Source organism: Ictidomys tridecemlineatus, chromosome 2 (assembly GCF_052094955.1).
Source record: "Ictidomys tridecemlineatus isolate mIctTri1 chromosome 2, mIctTri1.hap1, whole genome shotgun sequence".
In the NCBI taxonomy this organism is placed as follows: domain Eukaryota; kingdom Metazoa; phylum Chordata; class Mammalia; order Rodentia; family Sciuridae; genus Ictidomys; species Ictidomys tridecemlineatus.
The window spans coordinates 82,971,351-82,989,484 of record NC_135478.1 but is presented as its reverse complement, the minus strand read 5'-3'; the positions used below and the strand labels follow the sequence as shown (position 1 = coordinate 82,989,484).

At 37.9% G+C, this 18,134-nt stretch overlaps 1 protein-coding gene across 7 annotated transcripts in view; it reads left to right on the top strand.

Moving 5' to 3' along the window:
* The window catches only part of Hectd4 (HECT domain E3 ubiquitin protein ligase 4), a 177,864-nt gene that overhangs the window by 52,039 nt on the left and 107,691 nt on the right, over nucleotides 1-18,134 (top strand). For all 7 annotated transcript variants that reach the window (XM_078039056.1, XM_078039054.1, XM_078039055.1 and 4 more), the window contains exons 2-7: nucleotides 2,125-2,642; nucleotides 4,581-4,670; nucleotides 5,324-5,454; nucleotides 8,915-9,023; nucleotides 9,648-9,786; nucleotides 12,213-12,383. In XM_078039056.1, coding sequence (XP_077895182.1) covers nucleotides 2,125-2,642; nucleotides 4,581-4,670; nucleotides 5,324-5,454; nucleotides 8,915-9,023; nucleotides 9,648-9,786; nucleotides 12,213-12,383 — 1,158 coding nt within the window. The remainder of the gene's footprint in view (nucleotides 1-2,124; nucleotides 2,643-4,580; nucleotides 4,671-5,323; nucleotides 5,455-8,914; nucleotides 9,024-9,647; nucleotides 9,787-12,212; nucleotides 12,384-18,134) is intronic.

The window sequence follows — 18,134 nt, the reverse complement described above, 5'->3', positions numbered from 1 at the left end:
CTTTTATAGTCATACCCTGCCTACCCAGACAAACATTGATGTGTTTCCCATCATTAGTTTTATTTTTTTCCATAATGTTATGTAAATGAAATCATACAGTGTTTATCAGTAATCTGGTCTTTTGCTAAATTGTTGGTTAAAAATTTTATGATATTTGGATATTTTTTCTGATCTGATAGATAAATTGGCACTGAATTTGGTTATCTTTTTTTTTTTTTCCTCTACATCATGATCAGAAAAGTGATTTCAGGGCTTGCATAAGGTTTAAAGTTTTGGGGGCTGGGGATGTGGCTCAAGCGGTAGCGCGCTCGCCTGGCATGCGTGCAGCCCGGGTTCGATCCTCAGCACCACATACAAACAAAGATGTTGTGTCTGCCGAAAACTAAAAGATTAAAAAAAAAAAAAAAGATTTTAAAGTTTTGGATTTTTAAATATTGGCCCCAAACTCTTTTTCTTTTTTCTTTTTATTTGTAGAGGACATAATACCTCTATTTATGTATTTATCTAGGGTTTTTTTCCCCCCCTAATGTGGTACTGGGGATTGAACCCAGTGCCTCATGTGCGCTAAGCAAGTGTGCCACCACTGAACTACAACCCTAGCCCTCTTTTTTTTTTTTAATAGTTCCCCCTCCTCCCATCTTTTCCCTTGTTTGCCAATAGTACTTGTTGTCTTAACTTCCTCTTCTACTTTCTCTCCTGCTAACCTGAGCAACAACTTCTTCTTCTTCTTTTTTAAAAAAAGATGTTGATGGATCTTTATTTTACTCATTTTTAAAAAATTTACATGTGATGTTGAGAATCAAACCCAGGGCCTCACACATGCTAGGCAAGTGCTCTACCACCCAGCCACAACCCCAGCCCTTGAGCAACTTCTAATTTAGCTTTTTTTTTTTTTTTTTTTTTTTGTGATGCTGGGGATTGAACCCAGGGCCTTGTGCGTACAAGGCAAGCACTTTGCCAACTGAGCTATATCCCCAGCCCTTCTGTGTTTTTCTTTACTTTTTGCTCCATTCTTTTTGCTTTGTGGTTGTTGTTAAGCTGTAAACAGTTTTTTTTTGTTGTTGTTTATTTGTTTAGTTTTGTTTTTAATTCAGTTACTTTTTTTTAAAATTCAGTTACTTTTATAGCTAAGCAAGTCAGTTACAGTATTTGCATTGCTCTGGAAGTTTTTATTATTTTATTGGGCTAGCAGTTTATAAAGGCAAAACTTGAGACAGAAGAAAGTATTTTTCATGTTTGAGAGACAAAAAGTGAATTCTGACCTTTCTTAATGTCAATGCCAATGATGTGACAGACGTTTCTTTGCTTTTATTTCAAGCCTCTTCCACTCCTTATCTCCCTGAGAACCAGACCCCCCTAGTGCCTGATAATCTGTTTCTGTGTGCCTGCCCTAGAGTGTCCTCTTTTATTCCTTGGTAACAATGATCTGTTTATTCTAACTTACTCAAGTTTATTTATATAAACTCTTTGCATCATAAATTTAGTTGGATTCTCTATCTTGAGAGCTGATTCCTTTCTTAATTGATAGAGGATTTAATTATTATCTCCCAGCTGCTGAAAATCTAGAGGAAACTTGAAAATTGTATGTTTGGGCAAGAAAATAATGGTGATTCCTTAATGTATGAGAACCAGATAAATCTATGCTGTGTCACAAATTGAAATAAAGGATTAATAATAGTTAGAATGGAGAGTGCTTCAGAATCAAAGAACATCAGACAATCCACTATTTATTATTGGATGTATTAGATTTTAAAGAATAAAGATAAAACAGTTTTGTTCTCACAATCTACTTGGTAGTGGAGTTAGAGACTTAATATTTTTAACTCGAGCTGGTTGTACATGTGTTTTCTATATGGTCGCAATTAAAATACTTTTAATGCAGGCAAGTTTTTAAAAATATATTGTTAGTTGTAGATAGACACTATACCTTTATTTTATTTATGTTTTATGTGGTGCTGAGGATCAAACCCAGTGCCCCATACATGTTAGGCAAGCACTCTACTGCTGAGCCACAACCTCAGCCCTAATGCAGGCAATTTTTAGATACCATTAGACATTTTTGCTTCCATAGATGACTTTGGTGAAAGCAATACATACCCACTTCTCCACTGTTTTTTTTTTTAGATTTTAACATTTGAGACCAAGAACCCCACAGAATTAGCAGAACGTTTGCGCTCTGTTTGTGGGAATCAGAGCAATGCCTATGCCCGCCTGCTGGAATACCGCCTGAATGCCTTGCGAGGACTGTGGAATGCCCAGCGCCAGCTGGCCTTGGAAGAACAGCATGAAAGGGAAAGTTCAGGTGATGAAGAAACTTTGGCCCTGCTCAAGCGCCAGGGCTTGTTGCAGCAACCTGAGCAAGCGCCTTTCACATCTCGGATGGGGCTCCTGCTGGTCTTCCCCCTTATTCAGTCCCAGAGTAGAACAGATCCTTCTCTCTGTAACATAACTGCTGAGGTGCTATTGAACTGTCTTCGTGACTGCCAGCCTTTGAGCCTGACCAAGGAGCCCGCTGACTGTCTCAATGGAATTGAAACTTTGCTGTGCTCTTGGCTGGAGGAGACTTCTGACACAGGCCGCCACATTCCACAGAAGCAAAAAGAAAATGCTGCTGCTGCCCTGGTGGCTTTGGCATGTGCCAGGTAAGGAGAACTGAACATACTTGGTAACCTTGTGACTGCTCCATCTGGGTTGGGTGAGTTATAAGAGGCCAGTATATTTGATGGAAGTCTTAATGTTTAAAAGTTCCTGGGCTGGGGTTGTGGCTCAGCGGTAGAGCGATTGCCTTGCACATTTGAGACCTGGGTTCGATCCTCAGCACCACATAAAAATAAATAAGTGAAATAAAGGTATTGTGTCCAACTATAACTAAAAAATAAATACCAAAAAAAAAGTTCCTTTTTGATTTCAGTATTGAATTTTACATCCTTGACAGTGCATATGATGCTTTCACCAAAACTTGGTACCGGGGGCCTGAGTTGGAACCCAAGTTTTCTCTTCTATGCCATGATAACAGCTTAAATAGCTAAACAACTTAGATTCTGAGAATCAATCCTTCCATATCCATTCATCCTTAAGTTGTTAATGTTCTCTATCACATAGCCACAATGTGATGGGAGGATGGTCACATATTTTGTAGAGCTTTTAATTATTTCATATCTATCTATAAGGAGTACATCAGTGAGTTGGAGGTTTATTTCTCACTGGAATTGCATCATAAGTGTGAACCCAGTACTTGCTTTTATCAATTTAGTTGAAAGATCTCTTAGTATATTATCAAGATTTAAAATGAGCATGGTGCCACAGGGAATCCTTTGGGAGGCTGAGGCAGGAGGATCACACCAATTTAGAACACCTGACCAACTCAGGCCCAGATTACATAGGGCCTGATGAGCCATGAAAGGAATTTGAGCTTTGCTCTTACAATCTGACTGAAGCTAGCAGGTGTTAATTTTTAGTTAGTATTGGTTCTAAATGTTGATGCTGTTGCCCCTTTATTTGAAACTCACTGTTCCCCAGGGAGGTATCCCTGTTGGTCAGATGAAGAAGCAAAAATTCAGAGGAGTTAGGTGATAAGACTGAGACTGTACAGTGCCAGGTTTCGGAGCCCCTGTAACCTGGCTTCCAACTGGTGCTTTTATATTGTGCTGCCTTCCTGCTTTATACTTCTTTGGTTTTTTGTTCTTTGAACACTAGAGATAGTGAAAGGAACAATTAACAGGAGGCCTCTATGTCTACTTGCTCCAGTGTTGAGTATCCATTTCTGTTGGGGGGTAGGCATATGATACTTAGCTATCAAAGCCTGGCTAAGAGAAGGAAGGAGGCAAGCAAGCTGAAGACTTCCCATCTGATATGGGCAGTCATTTAGTTTGGGAAGTATTCTTGTGGTGATTTATACTCAAGACATGACAGTTAAGTCTCATGCATCTTAAAAGCACCTTTTTTTTATGTCCTGCTAATGGTGTTAGACTTCCCAAAGCTTAAAGCCTTGGAAACCAAAAGGAAATTGTCCCATAGTGTGTCCTGCAAGGAAAATCGTGATATGGTTAATAGCAGGGGGATTCAGAAGACATATCTCTCAACACTATGTATTAATTATTTGAATGTATTTTAGTCATATTAAATGTGATGAAGTTTAGTGCAAAATGGATGAACTTAACAAAGATATTGAAAAATCAAGCCTGGAAATACTGTTGGACTTTAAATATAACCTCATCAGAGAAATCTCTCCTAGATTGTAGAAAGAGGTATGGTGACTAAAGCAGTATCAAAGCACGATACCATCAAGTTCTTTGCATTTGGGCCTTGTTTTTTGAATGTGTTAGAGGAACATTGTTTACCTTTCCAAATGCATGGAGAACATCTTCCTAACTGGCCTGATGCCACTCCTACAGTCAGGTTTTGTATGAGCCAACAGTGATCAGTGAGAGTCCAGTGTATTTTGTATAATATATCTTCTGGTTGGCAGGAGCAGACAAACACTTTATGGAATTAACCATGGGGTTAATGAAACTAATATTCCCTAAATTATCTGGCTTTCAATTTTGATGATTTTTTTTCTTCCTTCCTTTTGTTTTTAGGGGATCATTGAAAACTTTTGTCCACACAGTCCACCTGTTGCAGAAACAGACTGATCTTGGGTCCCTTCCTGTTGCTGATGTACTATATAGGTAAGTTCTCACATAGGATCCTTATACTCCTTCCAAACAATGCATATTTGTGCATAAAGGCTCGTATGATAAGTATATTGCTAAACTCTTACCAATTAATGATTTATATTTCTGAATAAATATAGAATCAAATTAACTTCTTAAGAATTTTGTTTTCTTCCTTTCTTTGAAAGTATTCTTAAGTACATTATTTTCATTCTTTTTAAATTTTATGTCTTCATAAAAATGCAGTAGCTTTTAATAAATTCTTTATAAATTTGAGATGATAATGTACTAAAGCATGAAGAAGAAAGTAAAAATCATTTGTAATCTCATCACCCAAAGATGACTCACTGCTCCTAAAGTTTCAGTATGTGTGCTTCCTGGCTTGTGCCCTCCATTTCTCTCTGTGCCCTCTATTAGTGTCTCTTTTTTCTCACACAAGTATATGTTTAAAATACATATATTTTACACACAGAGGTAATTTTGTTATAACATTTTCACAAGCATTGCTTTGTATTTTTTCATTTAAAAATATATTAGAATGTCTTTGTAGATGTGTATGTATGTAAAACTGTTTTAGTTTCTGCTCTTGGAGGGTGTAGATAGACTGTTATTTTCTTGCTGAAATGGATGGTCTCAGTTTCTTTGCGATTCTCCTTCTCCTCTTATAGACTGTTGCTTTTGGAAGGGGGGCCTGGATCCCCCTCCTGTTTACTTGGGGGCAAACACATAGTCTCATGGGGGTATGAAGACATGCTGCCTGCGCCCGATAGCAACACTGGCTCCAGTTCTGAGAATAAAGGTAATGCAAGATTTTTTTGATCCTGTGATTAATATTAAGATGTAAGAAGAATGGTTTTGGATTATTGTTGCAAGTACTTTAGATACAGTTCTGTGTGTTCCTTTATGTTCCTTATAATTAAGAGCTGAAGATTCTTGTACAATGTGTTTGTTGTTTGCTTTATCAGTAAAAGTATAAAAACAGATACTCAATGAGGTAAGAAAGTGGGTAGGTTTTACCACAGCAAGGAAGAGGGATCCTCCAAACACTCCTGCCAAGGCAGCATGAATTACTTAAATTGGTCTCAGGATATTTGACTTTGGACATGGAAGCCTTAAATTGAAATTTTTGGTCTTGTTGCATGATATGTGTTTCTTTTATTAACTTATTGTGTCTTCAAGAACCCTCCTGTCCTAAAAGCAAAATGAGAAGGTTCATGGGTGTGTGAATTGTTAAGTAACCCCTTTAAATGAAGTAGGCTGCTTTAAACTGTTTTTATACAGTTCTACAGGATTACATTGTCTCAGCAAAAATGGCAGAAGCTCTCTTAAGTGACCTCTACTTGACTAATGTGCCAGATGAATTAGGCCTCTCTTGTCACTTTATATGGAATTAAAAAAAAATGATTATCCACTTTAACTGGTTTGTTATTGTTGAGGAACTAGTAGGTATAGGTCCCAGTTGTCCAGAGTTGTCCAGACCTGAGCCATGGTCCTCCATACCCAAGTCCATGGGCCCCTATGTGCACTGCTACTCCCACTGGTAGAACTGCCTGCTTGCCAACAGTCAACCTTACTCCCAAACTGGTTTGTTGTTGTAATTGGTACTTGTTATTATATCATTAATTATTATAATGATATTATTAGTATTATATTATTATTAAATATGATATATCTGATAAAATAGGAATTAAAACCAAAAAAACCCCTTCCATTTAAAAGGTGACTGTTTAGAAAGACTAGACCAAATAAGCCTTGAAACAATTGATGCCATTAGTTGTAAAGTTGAGAGCCCCTTCTGTCCCCCCAAGTCCCCTTTGTTTCCAACACTCCATGGGGCAGCCTTTCTGGGCAGCCCTGAGAGCATGGAGCCCCATCTAACCACACCCACAGACAACCTTTCAGATCTCAGCCCAGTGCCCTGTGCCTTTTCACAGTTCACTGTATCTTCTAGAGAGTGCTGAAAGGAAAAGGTAAAGCTTCTGAATGATTAATGACCTTCCCAGAGTTAGTGAGACAAGTAAAAATCCTACAGCACCTCTGCAGTTCTCGGACAGTATGGGTGCTGGCTTCCATCTTTATTCGGAATGGAAGCCCTGTCTTTATTCTCTCCCTTTACTGGCATCTCCCTAGAAGTAGTTTCTCACCAACGATGATGGAGTAAGTTTATCTGTTTGCTTTTTACTTCCATGTACCTTTGGTTTTGCTAAGAATTGTTTTTCTTAAAATAATTTTTAGAATAATGGTTTTTTTTCCTCATTGTGTTGCTATGTTATGGCCTTAAATTCCTGAGCTCAAGTGATCTTCTTGCCTCATCTTCTCAAATTAGAATAAGTCTATTTAACCTTTAATATAAAAAAATTCAATATTGACAGAAGTTGAAAGGAAGCTGTAATAACCCTGTATACTTGTCACAATCTCAAAAAGTGTCAGTTCCCAGACAGTCTCATTCAGTCTGTCTCCTTCAGTTCTACCCCTCATCAGACCCACACTCAAAAGGGGCTGGGCTCTAATCTAATGATGCCTGAATAAATGAAATTTATTAATGTTAGGTTAAAATGTTTAAGGTATGGAATTTAAAAAAAAATGATTACCCACTTTAACTGGTTTGTTATTGTTGAGGAACTAGTAGGTACAGGTCCCAGAGTAGTAGATGGAATTTTTAAGATAATAGCAGATTCAATACTGATTTGAATGGTGTGACATTGAATTTCTTCTAGCTAATACGACCTGTTTCAGGAAGACAAACTCCCCTGAAACATAGTGAATGGAATGATTATGAACATAAACACAGAAATCTTTATCTATAAACCCAATTTTAAGGCAAATTCTTGGGAATATAATCTAGGAAACCATTTACTGTTACGTAGAGAAACTGTTTTAGTTGGGGAAGATAAGCTAAGAGAAAACATAATTACCATTTTTAAAAGGAGAGAGATTATTGGGCTGGGGTTGTGACTCTCTAGTAGAATATTTGATTAGCACATGTGAGGCATTGGGTTCAATCCTCAGCACCACAAAAAAATAAAAGTAAAGGTACTGTGTCCATCTACAAGTTAAAAAAAAGAGAGATTTTTTTATATATGTATGATATATACATACATATAAATGCAGGTAACTTTTTTATTTTTATAGTTGCTTGCTGACAGCATACATTTATTATATTTGTTCATTTTTATGTAGTGCTGAGGATCGAACCCAGTGCTTCACACATGCTAGGCAACCGCTCTGCCACTGATCTATACCCCTAGCCCCCAGAGATTATATTTTAATGCTGTTATTTGTCTCCACAACTAAAATTAGTTGCTGAGACTGGCCTTGAACTTGTAATCCTCTTGCCTCAACCTCCTGAGTTGCTAGGATTATAGGTATATACCACCCAGAACTGAAATTAGGGTATCCGAGTAGAAAATCCACAGAAGCAGATTTTAGTTCTGCTTACACCATTAGTAAATCAACATAATTTAATATGTCATTTATGGAACCCTGGCTTGGTAGCAGTGAGCAATGTAGGTGTGTTTTCTGATTTAACCATCGCAGTAACCCTAGAAGTACATATTATTATCCTTATCTAAAAGAAGAAGAAACCGAAGTTCAAAGACATCCAAGATCATTTAATGAATGGTCAAGGCTCTTAAGAGTTCATGCCTTTCTTACTATGAATTCATTTGTAAAATTACATTCTTAGTCATTTCAGATTAGAATTAGGAATGTTTAAGCTTGGCTCAGTACTTTTGTTTTTCAAAAGAAAAAACATTTGGCAGGCTGAACCAGGTCCCTCTACCAATAACTATGAGCCCTCTTTCCTGATGTCTTTCCCTTATCTTCCTTGTTCCCACATGTTTTTAGATATTTGATTTTAGGGGTTCAAGATTTTAGGGGTAGCACTTTTTTTGTTTTCTCCTTAAGCAGGAGATTGTCTTTCACTCAACTTCCTAATGACTTTTTCATTAGAAAAAGCATGTTTATAATTTCATTAGAAAAAACATCTAATTTACTTGTTAAAAAAAAAAACGATTTCAGGGGCTGGGGATGTGGCTCAAGCAGTAGCGCGCCCATCTGGCATGCGTGCAGCCCAGGTTCGATCCTCAGCACCACATACAAACAAAGATGTTGTGTCTGCCGAAAACTAAGAAATAAAATATTAAAATTCTCTCTGTCTCTCTGTCTCTCTCTCTCTCTCTCTCTCTCTCTCTCTCTCTCTCTCTCTCTCTCTCTCCCCCCCCCCACTCTCTCTTTAAAAAAAACAAAAACGATTTTAGATGCTGATTTGGGACGCTGTCTCACTGCAGACGGTCTTTACCTGTACACTACTAACTCAGTTGGAAGAGGAGTAAGCAAATTGGGGTCTGGATTACATGGTACTCTAAGGTCAGTTGCATGGAACTTGCTCAATGATTTGGCTGGAACATTTTCCTCTTTTATAAATCTCTGAAGAAGGGCAGTGGGTGTGTCCTGGTTACCCATACACTACTACTAAGTAACAAGTAGAATTAATTCAAATGGTCCTATCTTATTGTCACCTCCCAGTATGTTGTTCTAAAATGCATTGTACTGTTGACTCTGTAGAGTTTGGTGCCCCTAAGGTCGGTGTTTCCAGCCAGAAATTCCTCTGTGATCAAGATTTCTACATGTTGATAAGTGACATTTTTCTAGTTAAGTCTTTTTGTACTTGAATTTAACATTAGATTAGCAGTGATTTTTCAGTTGGGATATAAGATCTATGAATTCCTGTCAAAAGAAATTGCAGTTTGAAAGCCCCAAGTATATTCAGTGAAGCCTTTTCCCCAACTTTCTCTCCTCTCTATTTCATTGTGGAAAGTTGATATTTGCCATAGTTTGTCAGTTCCAGAGTTTATGTAACATTCACTCTTTGGCTCCCTTACCTAGTCATTTTAAAAAATAGGTCAAAAAATGTTCTATGTGCCTAGTGTAGTCCCTGGTAAGGCTCTAGGCATAGCTCGATGGTCCACCATGTCTCTTTCTCTTCCACAGAGGGTTTGTGTACTGCCGGAATGAGGAGCTGGAGCCAGGGTGGGTGGCTTTTGGCAGTGGCAGTCTTCTCCACAGGCCTGTGTCTTTCGATAATAAACCTCACTCCCTGTTCCAGGTCATTGATCAGAACACCCTTCAGGTAAACAGAAAACCATGGCTCTTGTATTTTGGAGACAGTAAGAGAAGTTCCTGATGTCATTAGAAGTAGCCTCTTTTTAATTGTTATAGTTTGGACATTTTTGTTTTTTCTTCATTGTCTTTGAACTTTCCCACATGATCTGAATGAATGTGCTCTTTATCTTTCAAAGTCCAACAATAAACTTTTCTTTTTGTGTGTGTGTGCTGAGGATCAAACTCAGGACCTTGCTTATACTAAGCACTTGTGCTACCACTGAGCTATGCCCCTTGCCTCAAATATTAAACTTTTTTTGTGGTGCTTAGGATTGAACCCAGGTCCTTGTGCATGTGAGGCAAGCACTCTACCAACTGAGCTATATTCCCAGCCCTCAAACAATAAACTTTTTAACTGTATTTCTTTTCAATACTGGGGATTAAACCCAGAGTCAGTCTATCACTGAGCCACACCTCCAACCCTTTCTGTTATGTTTTCTTTATTTATCTTTTTGGTACTGGGGATCTAATCCTGAGGTGCTTTTCCGCTGCTTACATCCCCAGCCATTTTTATCTTTTATTTTGAGACAGGATCTTGATAAGTTGCTGAGGCTGGCCTTGAACTTGAGTTGCTGGGATTATAGGCATGCATCACCATGCCCAGCTCACATCACTTTTAGTTTGTCACTCAAGTATGTCTTTCCTAGAGAACAGGGATTGAATCTTGTTCACCATTACCATCTCCAGAGCATAGTAGGTGCTCAATAATTATTGGATAAAAAAAATGAACTAATGAATAAATGGATGTCCAGTTGACGTTATTGTTTGTCACTAATGCAAACATATAAGAACATCTCATATTTATTTGAAACAGAAATGATAAGCCCAGGAGTTAAGCAGATGTTAAATCTCAGAACATATTTTACATTTGAAGCAATGCCAGTTTTCCCTGTGTTTTTGCAAAAACTTTTTGACACTGTCCAAGAAAGCAATACTGTTGTCATGAACTAGATATGTGTACTGGGAGTAATCTGGGAGCACCATAGGCCACTTAGTAGCTGTCAACTGTCTAGACTTCCTGGCACGATAAGTTCAAAGTGTAGTTACAGCAACTAAATGAGTTTTTGTGCTTCAGGTAGAAAGAACAAATTTGGATAAAAGTTCATGGATTGAGGAGTCAGAATTGCCTGGGGAAAACTAGTGACCCTCCCAAAGCAATGGAATAATTAAAAATTGTTCTTACTTTCTTATGAAGGCATTAACTTTCTCTAATGAGTTTTATTTTGATGTTTTCAGCTCTTCTATTCCTGAATTAAGGAAAAAAAAAAGGTCTAGTCAGCAATTTTCTTGGTTTTCATGTGCCCTCATTTTAAGTGCTAATCTCTGGCATCAAAATAGTGTGTAACTATGTGTTTAATGTAGAATGATGCTGAAACTGAAGAAAGCTTTATATTGGAAACACTTGTTTTCACAGTACACAGGGATGGACATGGTCAATTTCTTTGAGGCTCTATGTGCTAAGTTAGGCTCCTTCATGGGCTGTCTTTTTTTTTTTTTTTTTTTCCTCTGTATTGGGGATTGAACTCAGGGGCACTTAACTATTGAGCCACATCCCCAGCCCTATTTTGTATTTTATTTATTTAGAGACAGGGTCTCATTGAGTTGCTTAGTGCCTTGCTTTTGCTGAGGCTTTTGCTGAGACTGGCTTTGAACTCAAGATCTCCTTCCTCAGCCTCCCTAATTGCTAGGATTATAGGCATGCACCACTGTGCCTGGCACGGACTGTCATTTTTAAATATTTTTAAACTTCGTTTCTCCTTTTCCCTTCTCCCTCTTCTGTTTTCCTTTTGACTTCCTCCTGCTGTCTCTTTTTTCCTTTCTCCCAAATTTACTAATTCATTTTAATTAGGCTCTGAATTAGGTGCTTGGGATATAAGATGAACAAGACATTATTCCTATCTTTTAAATACAATTATGGTCTTAAATTTCTTTACTAAGAAATTTCAGAAAGTATTATTTGTCTAAAATTTATTTTTTAATAAGTGTTAGATAAAACATATGCATAGCAGATTCAGTGTTTTTTAAAAATATGTTTTAGTTGCAGACGGACACAATACCTATATTTTATTTATTTATTTTTATATGGTGCTGAGGATCAAACCCAGTGCCTCACATATGTTAGGCACTCTACCACTGATCATATTCCAGCCTGTAAGTGTTTTAGTAATTATTTTTCCTACTAAAAAGTAATTTGAATTAGTATCAATAATCTATCTTTTCATCTGTTACATGGTTGTTCATGTTTACTTTATTGCTCATTTTATGAACATTTTTATTTTTGCCATGTATTTTTCACACATTATTTAATTTTGCCCAGGAAGTCTATTGAATTATCATTTGTGACTTAGTAAGTAGCATTAACAATGGACTGAATTTCTTCCCTTTGGTGTCCAGGTGTGCCAGACAGTGGCCATGCCAGCCAATCACCTCCCTGTTGGCAGTACTATGAGCACCGTGCACCTCTCTTCAGATGGTACCTACTTCTATTGGATCTGGTCTCCTGCCAGTTTGAATGAAAAAACACCAAAGGGACATTCTGTCTTCATGGACATTTTTGAACTTGTGGTAAGTTTAGCTTTCTTATTTTTGTTTTTACAGAAACCCCCTTCTATTTTCTTTTTATATTAATGTACAGATGGCCTGGGATCCTAGCATACGTACAGTATGTTCAATGTTTTCTTAAAATTAATTTTCCTTTCATGTGTCTTTGAAGGTGTTTTATGTTTGAGGTTAGATGCATAAAAGGCCAAGCTTTCTAAAAGTTTAATCTGGCAGTGACATTCCTGGATGTGCTGACAGTGGGGTGTTTATGGAGAAACCCCATGGGTGGTGGAGTATGGGACTAAACTCAGTAGCAAGCCTGGTTCTGTAGAGAGAAACTGGGAGTGTTCAAGAGTAGAGACATATGTGAGAAGGTGATTCAAGCAGTGTTGTACTCAGGTGATGGGAAGACAGTAGTGGGCAAGGTAGGCAGAGTATCTTACTCAAATTAACTGAATTCTGTCTCTGGAATTGGGTGGTTTGGGTGATGGTGGTGGAGAAATTTAAAAATTAACGATAAACAGTAAGCAAATAAGTGAACAAAATAATTTTAGTCAGTGAAAAAAAAGTAGTAGTTAACCTGATAAAGAATAGGGGGTGGGAGTGAGGTGGCAAATGAAGAACATCAAGGAAGACAGGACCATAAGTACAAAGTTCCTGTGGCAGGGGCAAGCATGTTTTCGGAAAATCAAGGCAGGCCAGGGTAGCTGGAATACAGAGAAGCTTGAATGAGAAGAACTCGGGCACCCAGGGTCTGGATCTGCACTGTTCAATGCAGAAGTCACCAGCTATACATGGCTATCTAAATTTCAATTAATCAAAATTAAGTAGAATGAAAATTTAGCTTGCTCAGTTACATTAGCTACATTTCAAGCTCTCACTGTGGCTAGTGCTGCTGTGTTGAACAGGAAAGACAGAGAACATTCCCATCATTGAAGAAAGTTTTCTTGTATGAGCTTGTGTAGATAGTATTTGTAGGCATTTACCAAAGAGAAAATTACCCTAAACTCGGTCTGTAATAAAACTTATTTCATGATGTGATTTAGAACCCCCTTCTGGAAAGAGATTAGTATTTCTGAAGGGGAGAGAATGTGATAGCAATTGTCTAGTAAACCTTGAAGGTTCCAAGCCTGTTCTGTTCCCACCAGTTGACCATTAGTCAGGAGTCCAGTAGCCCTAAACAATACATTCTCTTTCTTTGTTTACTAGTCTCACACTTTTCTTTCTCCCTCTCCCTGTCTCTCTGCCTCCCTCCCTACCTCCCTCTTCCTCCCCTCTCCTCCTCCTAAGCATATTATAAACTGGTATCTTAAGGAAGCCATGACCCACAGAGTTCTCTGAAATAGTCCCATCAGAGTGTTCTCTGAGTAGGTCTGTTAGCGATTGTACTGTTTCTTACACTTACCTTTAAAAGCGTAAGAAAACTTTTCCTTGTTTATTTCTTCCTAAACAGGCTCATCAGCTGTTTCAAGACTTTAGATCTTTATTTGAGGAATAATGGAACATTGAAACCCCTTCTTCCCTGATATGCTTTTGTCAAATTAAAAGAAGATATTGTATCAGAGAAACCCAATTGCAAGGTTTCAAACATCAGCCTCTCACATACTGAAAGGAGCTTCCTTTGCTCCACCTCCCCCAACCCCCAGCAGGTGTCACAGTTGTCACTTTCATGGGTTTTTAATTCTTCTCCTGGTTACCTTCATGTCTCTAAGTGAAATGCTTGTGTTGCTGTTTCTTTATTTATGAATTACAGATTTTGTCGATTTTTTTTTCTGTGATGATGATTTGGCTAAATTTCCCCTTTCTTTTATTATTCCCAATGTGCTTATTTCATGCATTTTAGTTCTTCCTTTGGCTATTCCTGTGATTTACAGTTAAACCTTTCCTTCATGTTCATTAGCTCTAGGCACTCTCTCTTGTCCCCACTTTAGAAGATGTAGAGTGTGATGACCCTTGCCACACTTTGGTGTGGGGAATGTCAAGAGTAGAAGAATATATGTTCAGGGTGCCAGGAGGAAGATAGATGGTTTATGCCCACTCCTCCTTAGAGTGTCACAGGAGTTAGAGGCATCAGATGTGGCACAGAGCTGTTGGGAGACCAGGATTCTAGACTGAAAGTTGACCCAGGTCCTGTCCGCCCACTTCTTGACACACACATTTGCACTCAGATGCTTGCTGCCCAGGCAGAAGACTAGACATTTATTTTCTGAAGAAACTAAATGACCCTGGTTGAAAAAAAGATCTCTATGTACAGACATTAGAATTGCAAAGAGTTGCTTCTGTGGCCAATCACCCACTGGTGATGTGTTTTACCATGTAAGCTTTAACCATGTCATTAGAATTCCTGACTAGTGCTGAACTTTTAAGAAAAAAGAGTAGACAAAATCCAAACCCCAAACTTTGGAGAGGTAGTGTGTGGAAGGGAGAGCAGTAGATAAAAAAAAATTTGGCAAAACATCAGTAATTATTGGAGCTGGGGAGGGCACATAGGGAACACATGCTGCTACCATTCTCTTTTCGTGTACATTTACATCTTTTTTAATTAAAAATTAAAAAACAGAGCAAATAACTAAGGATCATGAGACGAATGAGGAAAAGCCTCCAATATGAAAACTTTAAAAGAAGTAGAAGGGATGGAGAAAAGCTTCATCAACACTGACTACTTTGTGAGATATGAGAAGATATTGTACTCATAAGACAGAAGAGAGCTGGGCACGGTAGTGCGTATCTGTAATCCCAGCTGCTCAGGAGACTGAGACAGAGGGATGGCAGGTTCTAGGTCAGCTGCCGCAACTTTACAAGGCCCTGCTTAAAATAAAAATGTAAAAGTAGAAAAGGGCTGGGGATATAACTCAGTGGTAGAGCACTAATGGCTTCAATCTCTAGTACTGCAAAAAAATAAAAATAAATAATATAGAATGTCATTTAAAAAAACTACCAGAGAATGAGGGAGAGCCCCTAGAAATTAAAACTACGATTATCCAAAATTAAAAATTCATAAGAGTTAGTGTTATCTTCCCAGAAGATAGAATACATAAAGAACAATAAATATGAGAGAAAAAAATAAAAGATATAATAGAGTGACCCATCCATTGTCTTCTTAATAGGAATTCCAAAGAGAACAAAGAAAATAAAAAAGATTCCATGATCAAGAAATAATAAAAGAGAAATTTCAGACTAAATGATGCTGCTGTCTTGGCTAAAAAGGAATAGGATCTGGCACAGGAATAGAAAATGCCCACATCACTGAACATCCTCTGAAATGTTAGATTACTAAGGATAAAGAGAGGATTCTAAAGCTTCCAGAAATTAAAAAAAATCACATACAAATTATGAATTAGAAAAGCACCAAGCTATTCAATAGCATTTATTCCTGGTTGCAAAAATGGAGAAGCATTTTCAAAACTCTGAGGGAAATTTATTTTCAACCCAGAAGACAGTATTCAACCAAAGTATTAATCAATTGTGAAGACAACATAAAGATATTTTTAGACATGTAGTTATATAATCAAAAGCTCATACCTGCCCTAGAGGAAATGGAACAACTAAAATAGGCCCTGCCCGCAGTGTGAAATAAGAAGTTGGGGAGGAAGGAGCTTGCTGTAGGTTAAAAGAAGCACCTTTGAATCATTTTTCGAGTTAATCAAACAAACCAACTGTAAAAACTTAAAACTGTAAAAAACTGTAAAAACCAACTAAAAAGAACTTTTGGAGACCATTTGAAATTTGAATATGAAAGTATTAGCAATATTAGATGAAACCAGAGGATTAGTCTTAATTTATTTTTTAAGGAAATTAGTTTATTTTTAAATAATTTAAGTAAATTAACATTGTGGATACATTTTAAAAGTGTATATTTTTAGAGATGTTTCATGAAGTATTTGGAAGTAGAACCACATGGTGTCTGGAATACACTTTAAAATATTTGAGCAAAAAGAAGGTAGGCAAAACAGGTATGGCAATATCTGTAATAGTTGAATTTGGATGATGACATATGGACATGTATTATCCTTTTTTCTCTTTTTTCATATGTTTGTGATTTTTCATTGTTAATTTTTTTTTTTTTTTTTATGGCCATGGTAGATTTGCACACCTGCAATCTCAGCAACTTTGGAGGTTAGTGAAGGAGAATCTCAAGATCCAGGCCAGCCTGGGCAACTTAGTGAGACCCTGTCTCAAAATGTAAAAAATAAAATAATTAAAATAATTTTAAGTCATCAGTGGCCACTAATTTAGCAGCTTTCCTAAAATGCCACCTTGGGAGCTGAACATAGGTATCTAGCATACTGCCTCTGATACTTTCTCAGAATGGAACGCTGTGTAGTCATTAAAAAGTATGAGGCATAGAGTGAAACAGATTAATTTTTAAGTTATATTGTTTAGTACAATAAGCTAGGTTCAGACCCTGCTATGGGAGAAGAAAGGTAGGGGGTGGGTTTGGTTTTCTTTTCTTTTCTTCTCAACTGTGCTCCTGAGTTTACACCTTTTCTTTCTCAGTGGATCAACATTCCCCAGGCATACTGATGCACAGAAACGGCTCTCTCCACCATACCCACCCTTTACATACAGCAAAACTCTGGAATGGGTTTATTGTTACTGTTTTATCTTACCTACTTACATTCTTTCTTGAACCTCTGCAGTCAGTCTCATATCCTCTTCACACCACTGAACAGCTCTTACCAGGTTCCAGTGATTTCCACATTGCTAACTTCAGTGGTCAACTCAGCCTTCTTTTTACTTGGTCTTTTAGCAATATTTAATAGGGTCAGTCTCTCCTTCCCAATCCTGTTTTCACCTGGCTTGTGGCCACCATAGCATTCTAATTCATTGATTATTCTTTCTGAGCCTCGCCTGCCCCACTCTTAACAATCATGAGCACCAGGACTTGTATCCAGGACACCTTCCATCTGCTTCTTTGCTCTTCCTCTTCAGTTGATTTCATCTTATTTTGTCTCCGGAAGCACCTTCACCTGCTGAGGATGCTCAAAATTGCTTCTTAGCCAAAACCTGTCCCCAAAAAACTATGTGCACATTAATGTGGTTGTTTGTATGTGCACAAAATAGTAGAATTTACAGTTGAAGGTCTGATAGTCCCCTAAAGCTAAATATCCACCAATTAAACTCCTGATTTTAATCCCAGACCTGCTCCTCTTCCTTTCCCTTTTCAGTTAACAGCAGAGGTGCCCTTCCAGTGCTGGCCACTATCATTTGATATTGCTCTTTTTTTTTTTTAAATGGACACAATATCTTTATTTGTTTATTTTTTTATGTGGTGCTGGAGATCGAACCCATGATCTCACACGTGAGAGGCAATCTCTCTACCACTGAGTAATACCCCAGCCTGGTATTACTCTTGATTTGCCAAAAAAAAAAAAAAAAAAATATGGTGGGAGATTGAGAGGGGAGAGTAAAATTCATTGTGGTGAGGTTTTTTGGCAGGGGGCACTGAGGATTGAACTCAGGGCACTTGACCATTGAGACTCATCCCCAGCCCTATTTTGTATTTTATTTAGAGACAAATCTCACTGAGTTGCTCAGGCCTCGATTTTGCTGAGGCTGGCTTTGAACTCACGATCCTCCTGTCTCAGCCTCCTGAGTCTCTGGGATTATAGGTGTGTGCCACCGTGCCCAGCTGTGGCAAGGTTTTAATGGAGGTAGAGGACTTGATCTAATGAGCACAGGAGCAGATGTAGAGAAGGAATTTGTCCCCTGAGGAGAAAATCTGAATAGGTTGGTGGTGAGAGCCTATGTTAGAAATTTGGTTAGCTGGTCTGT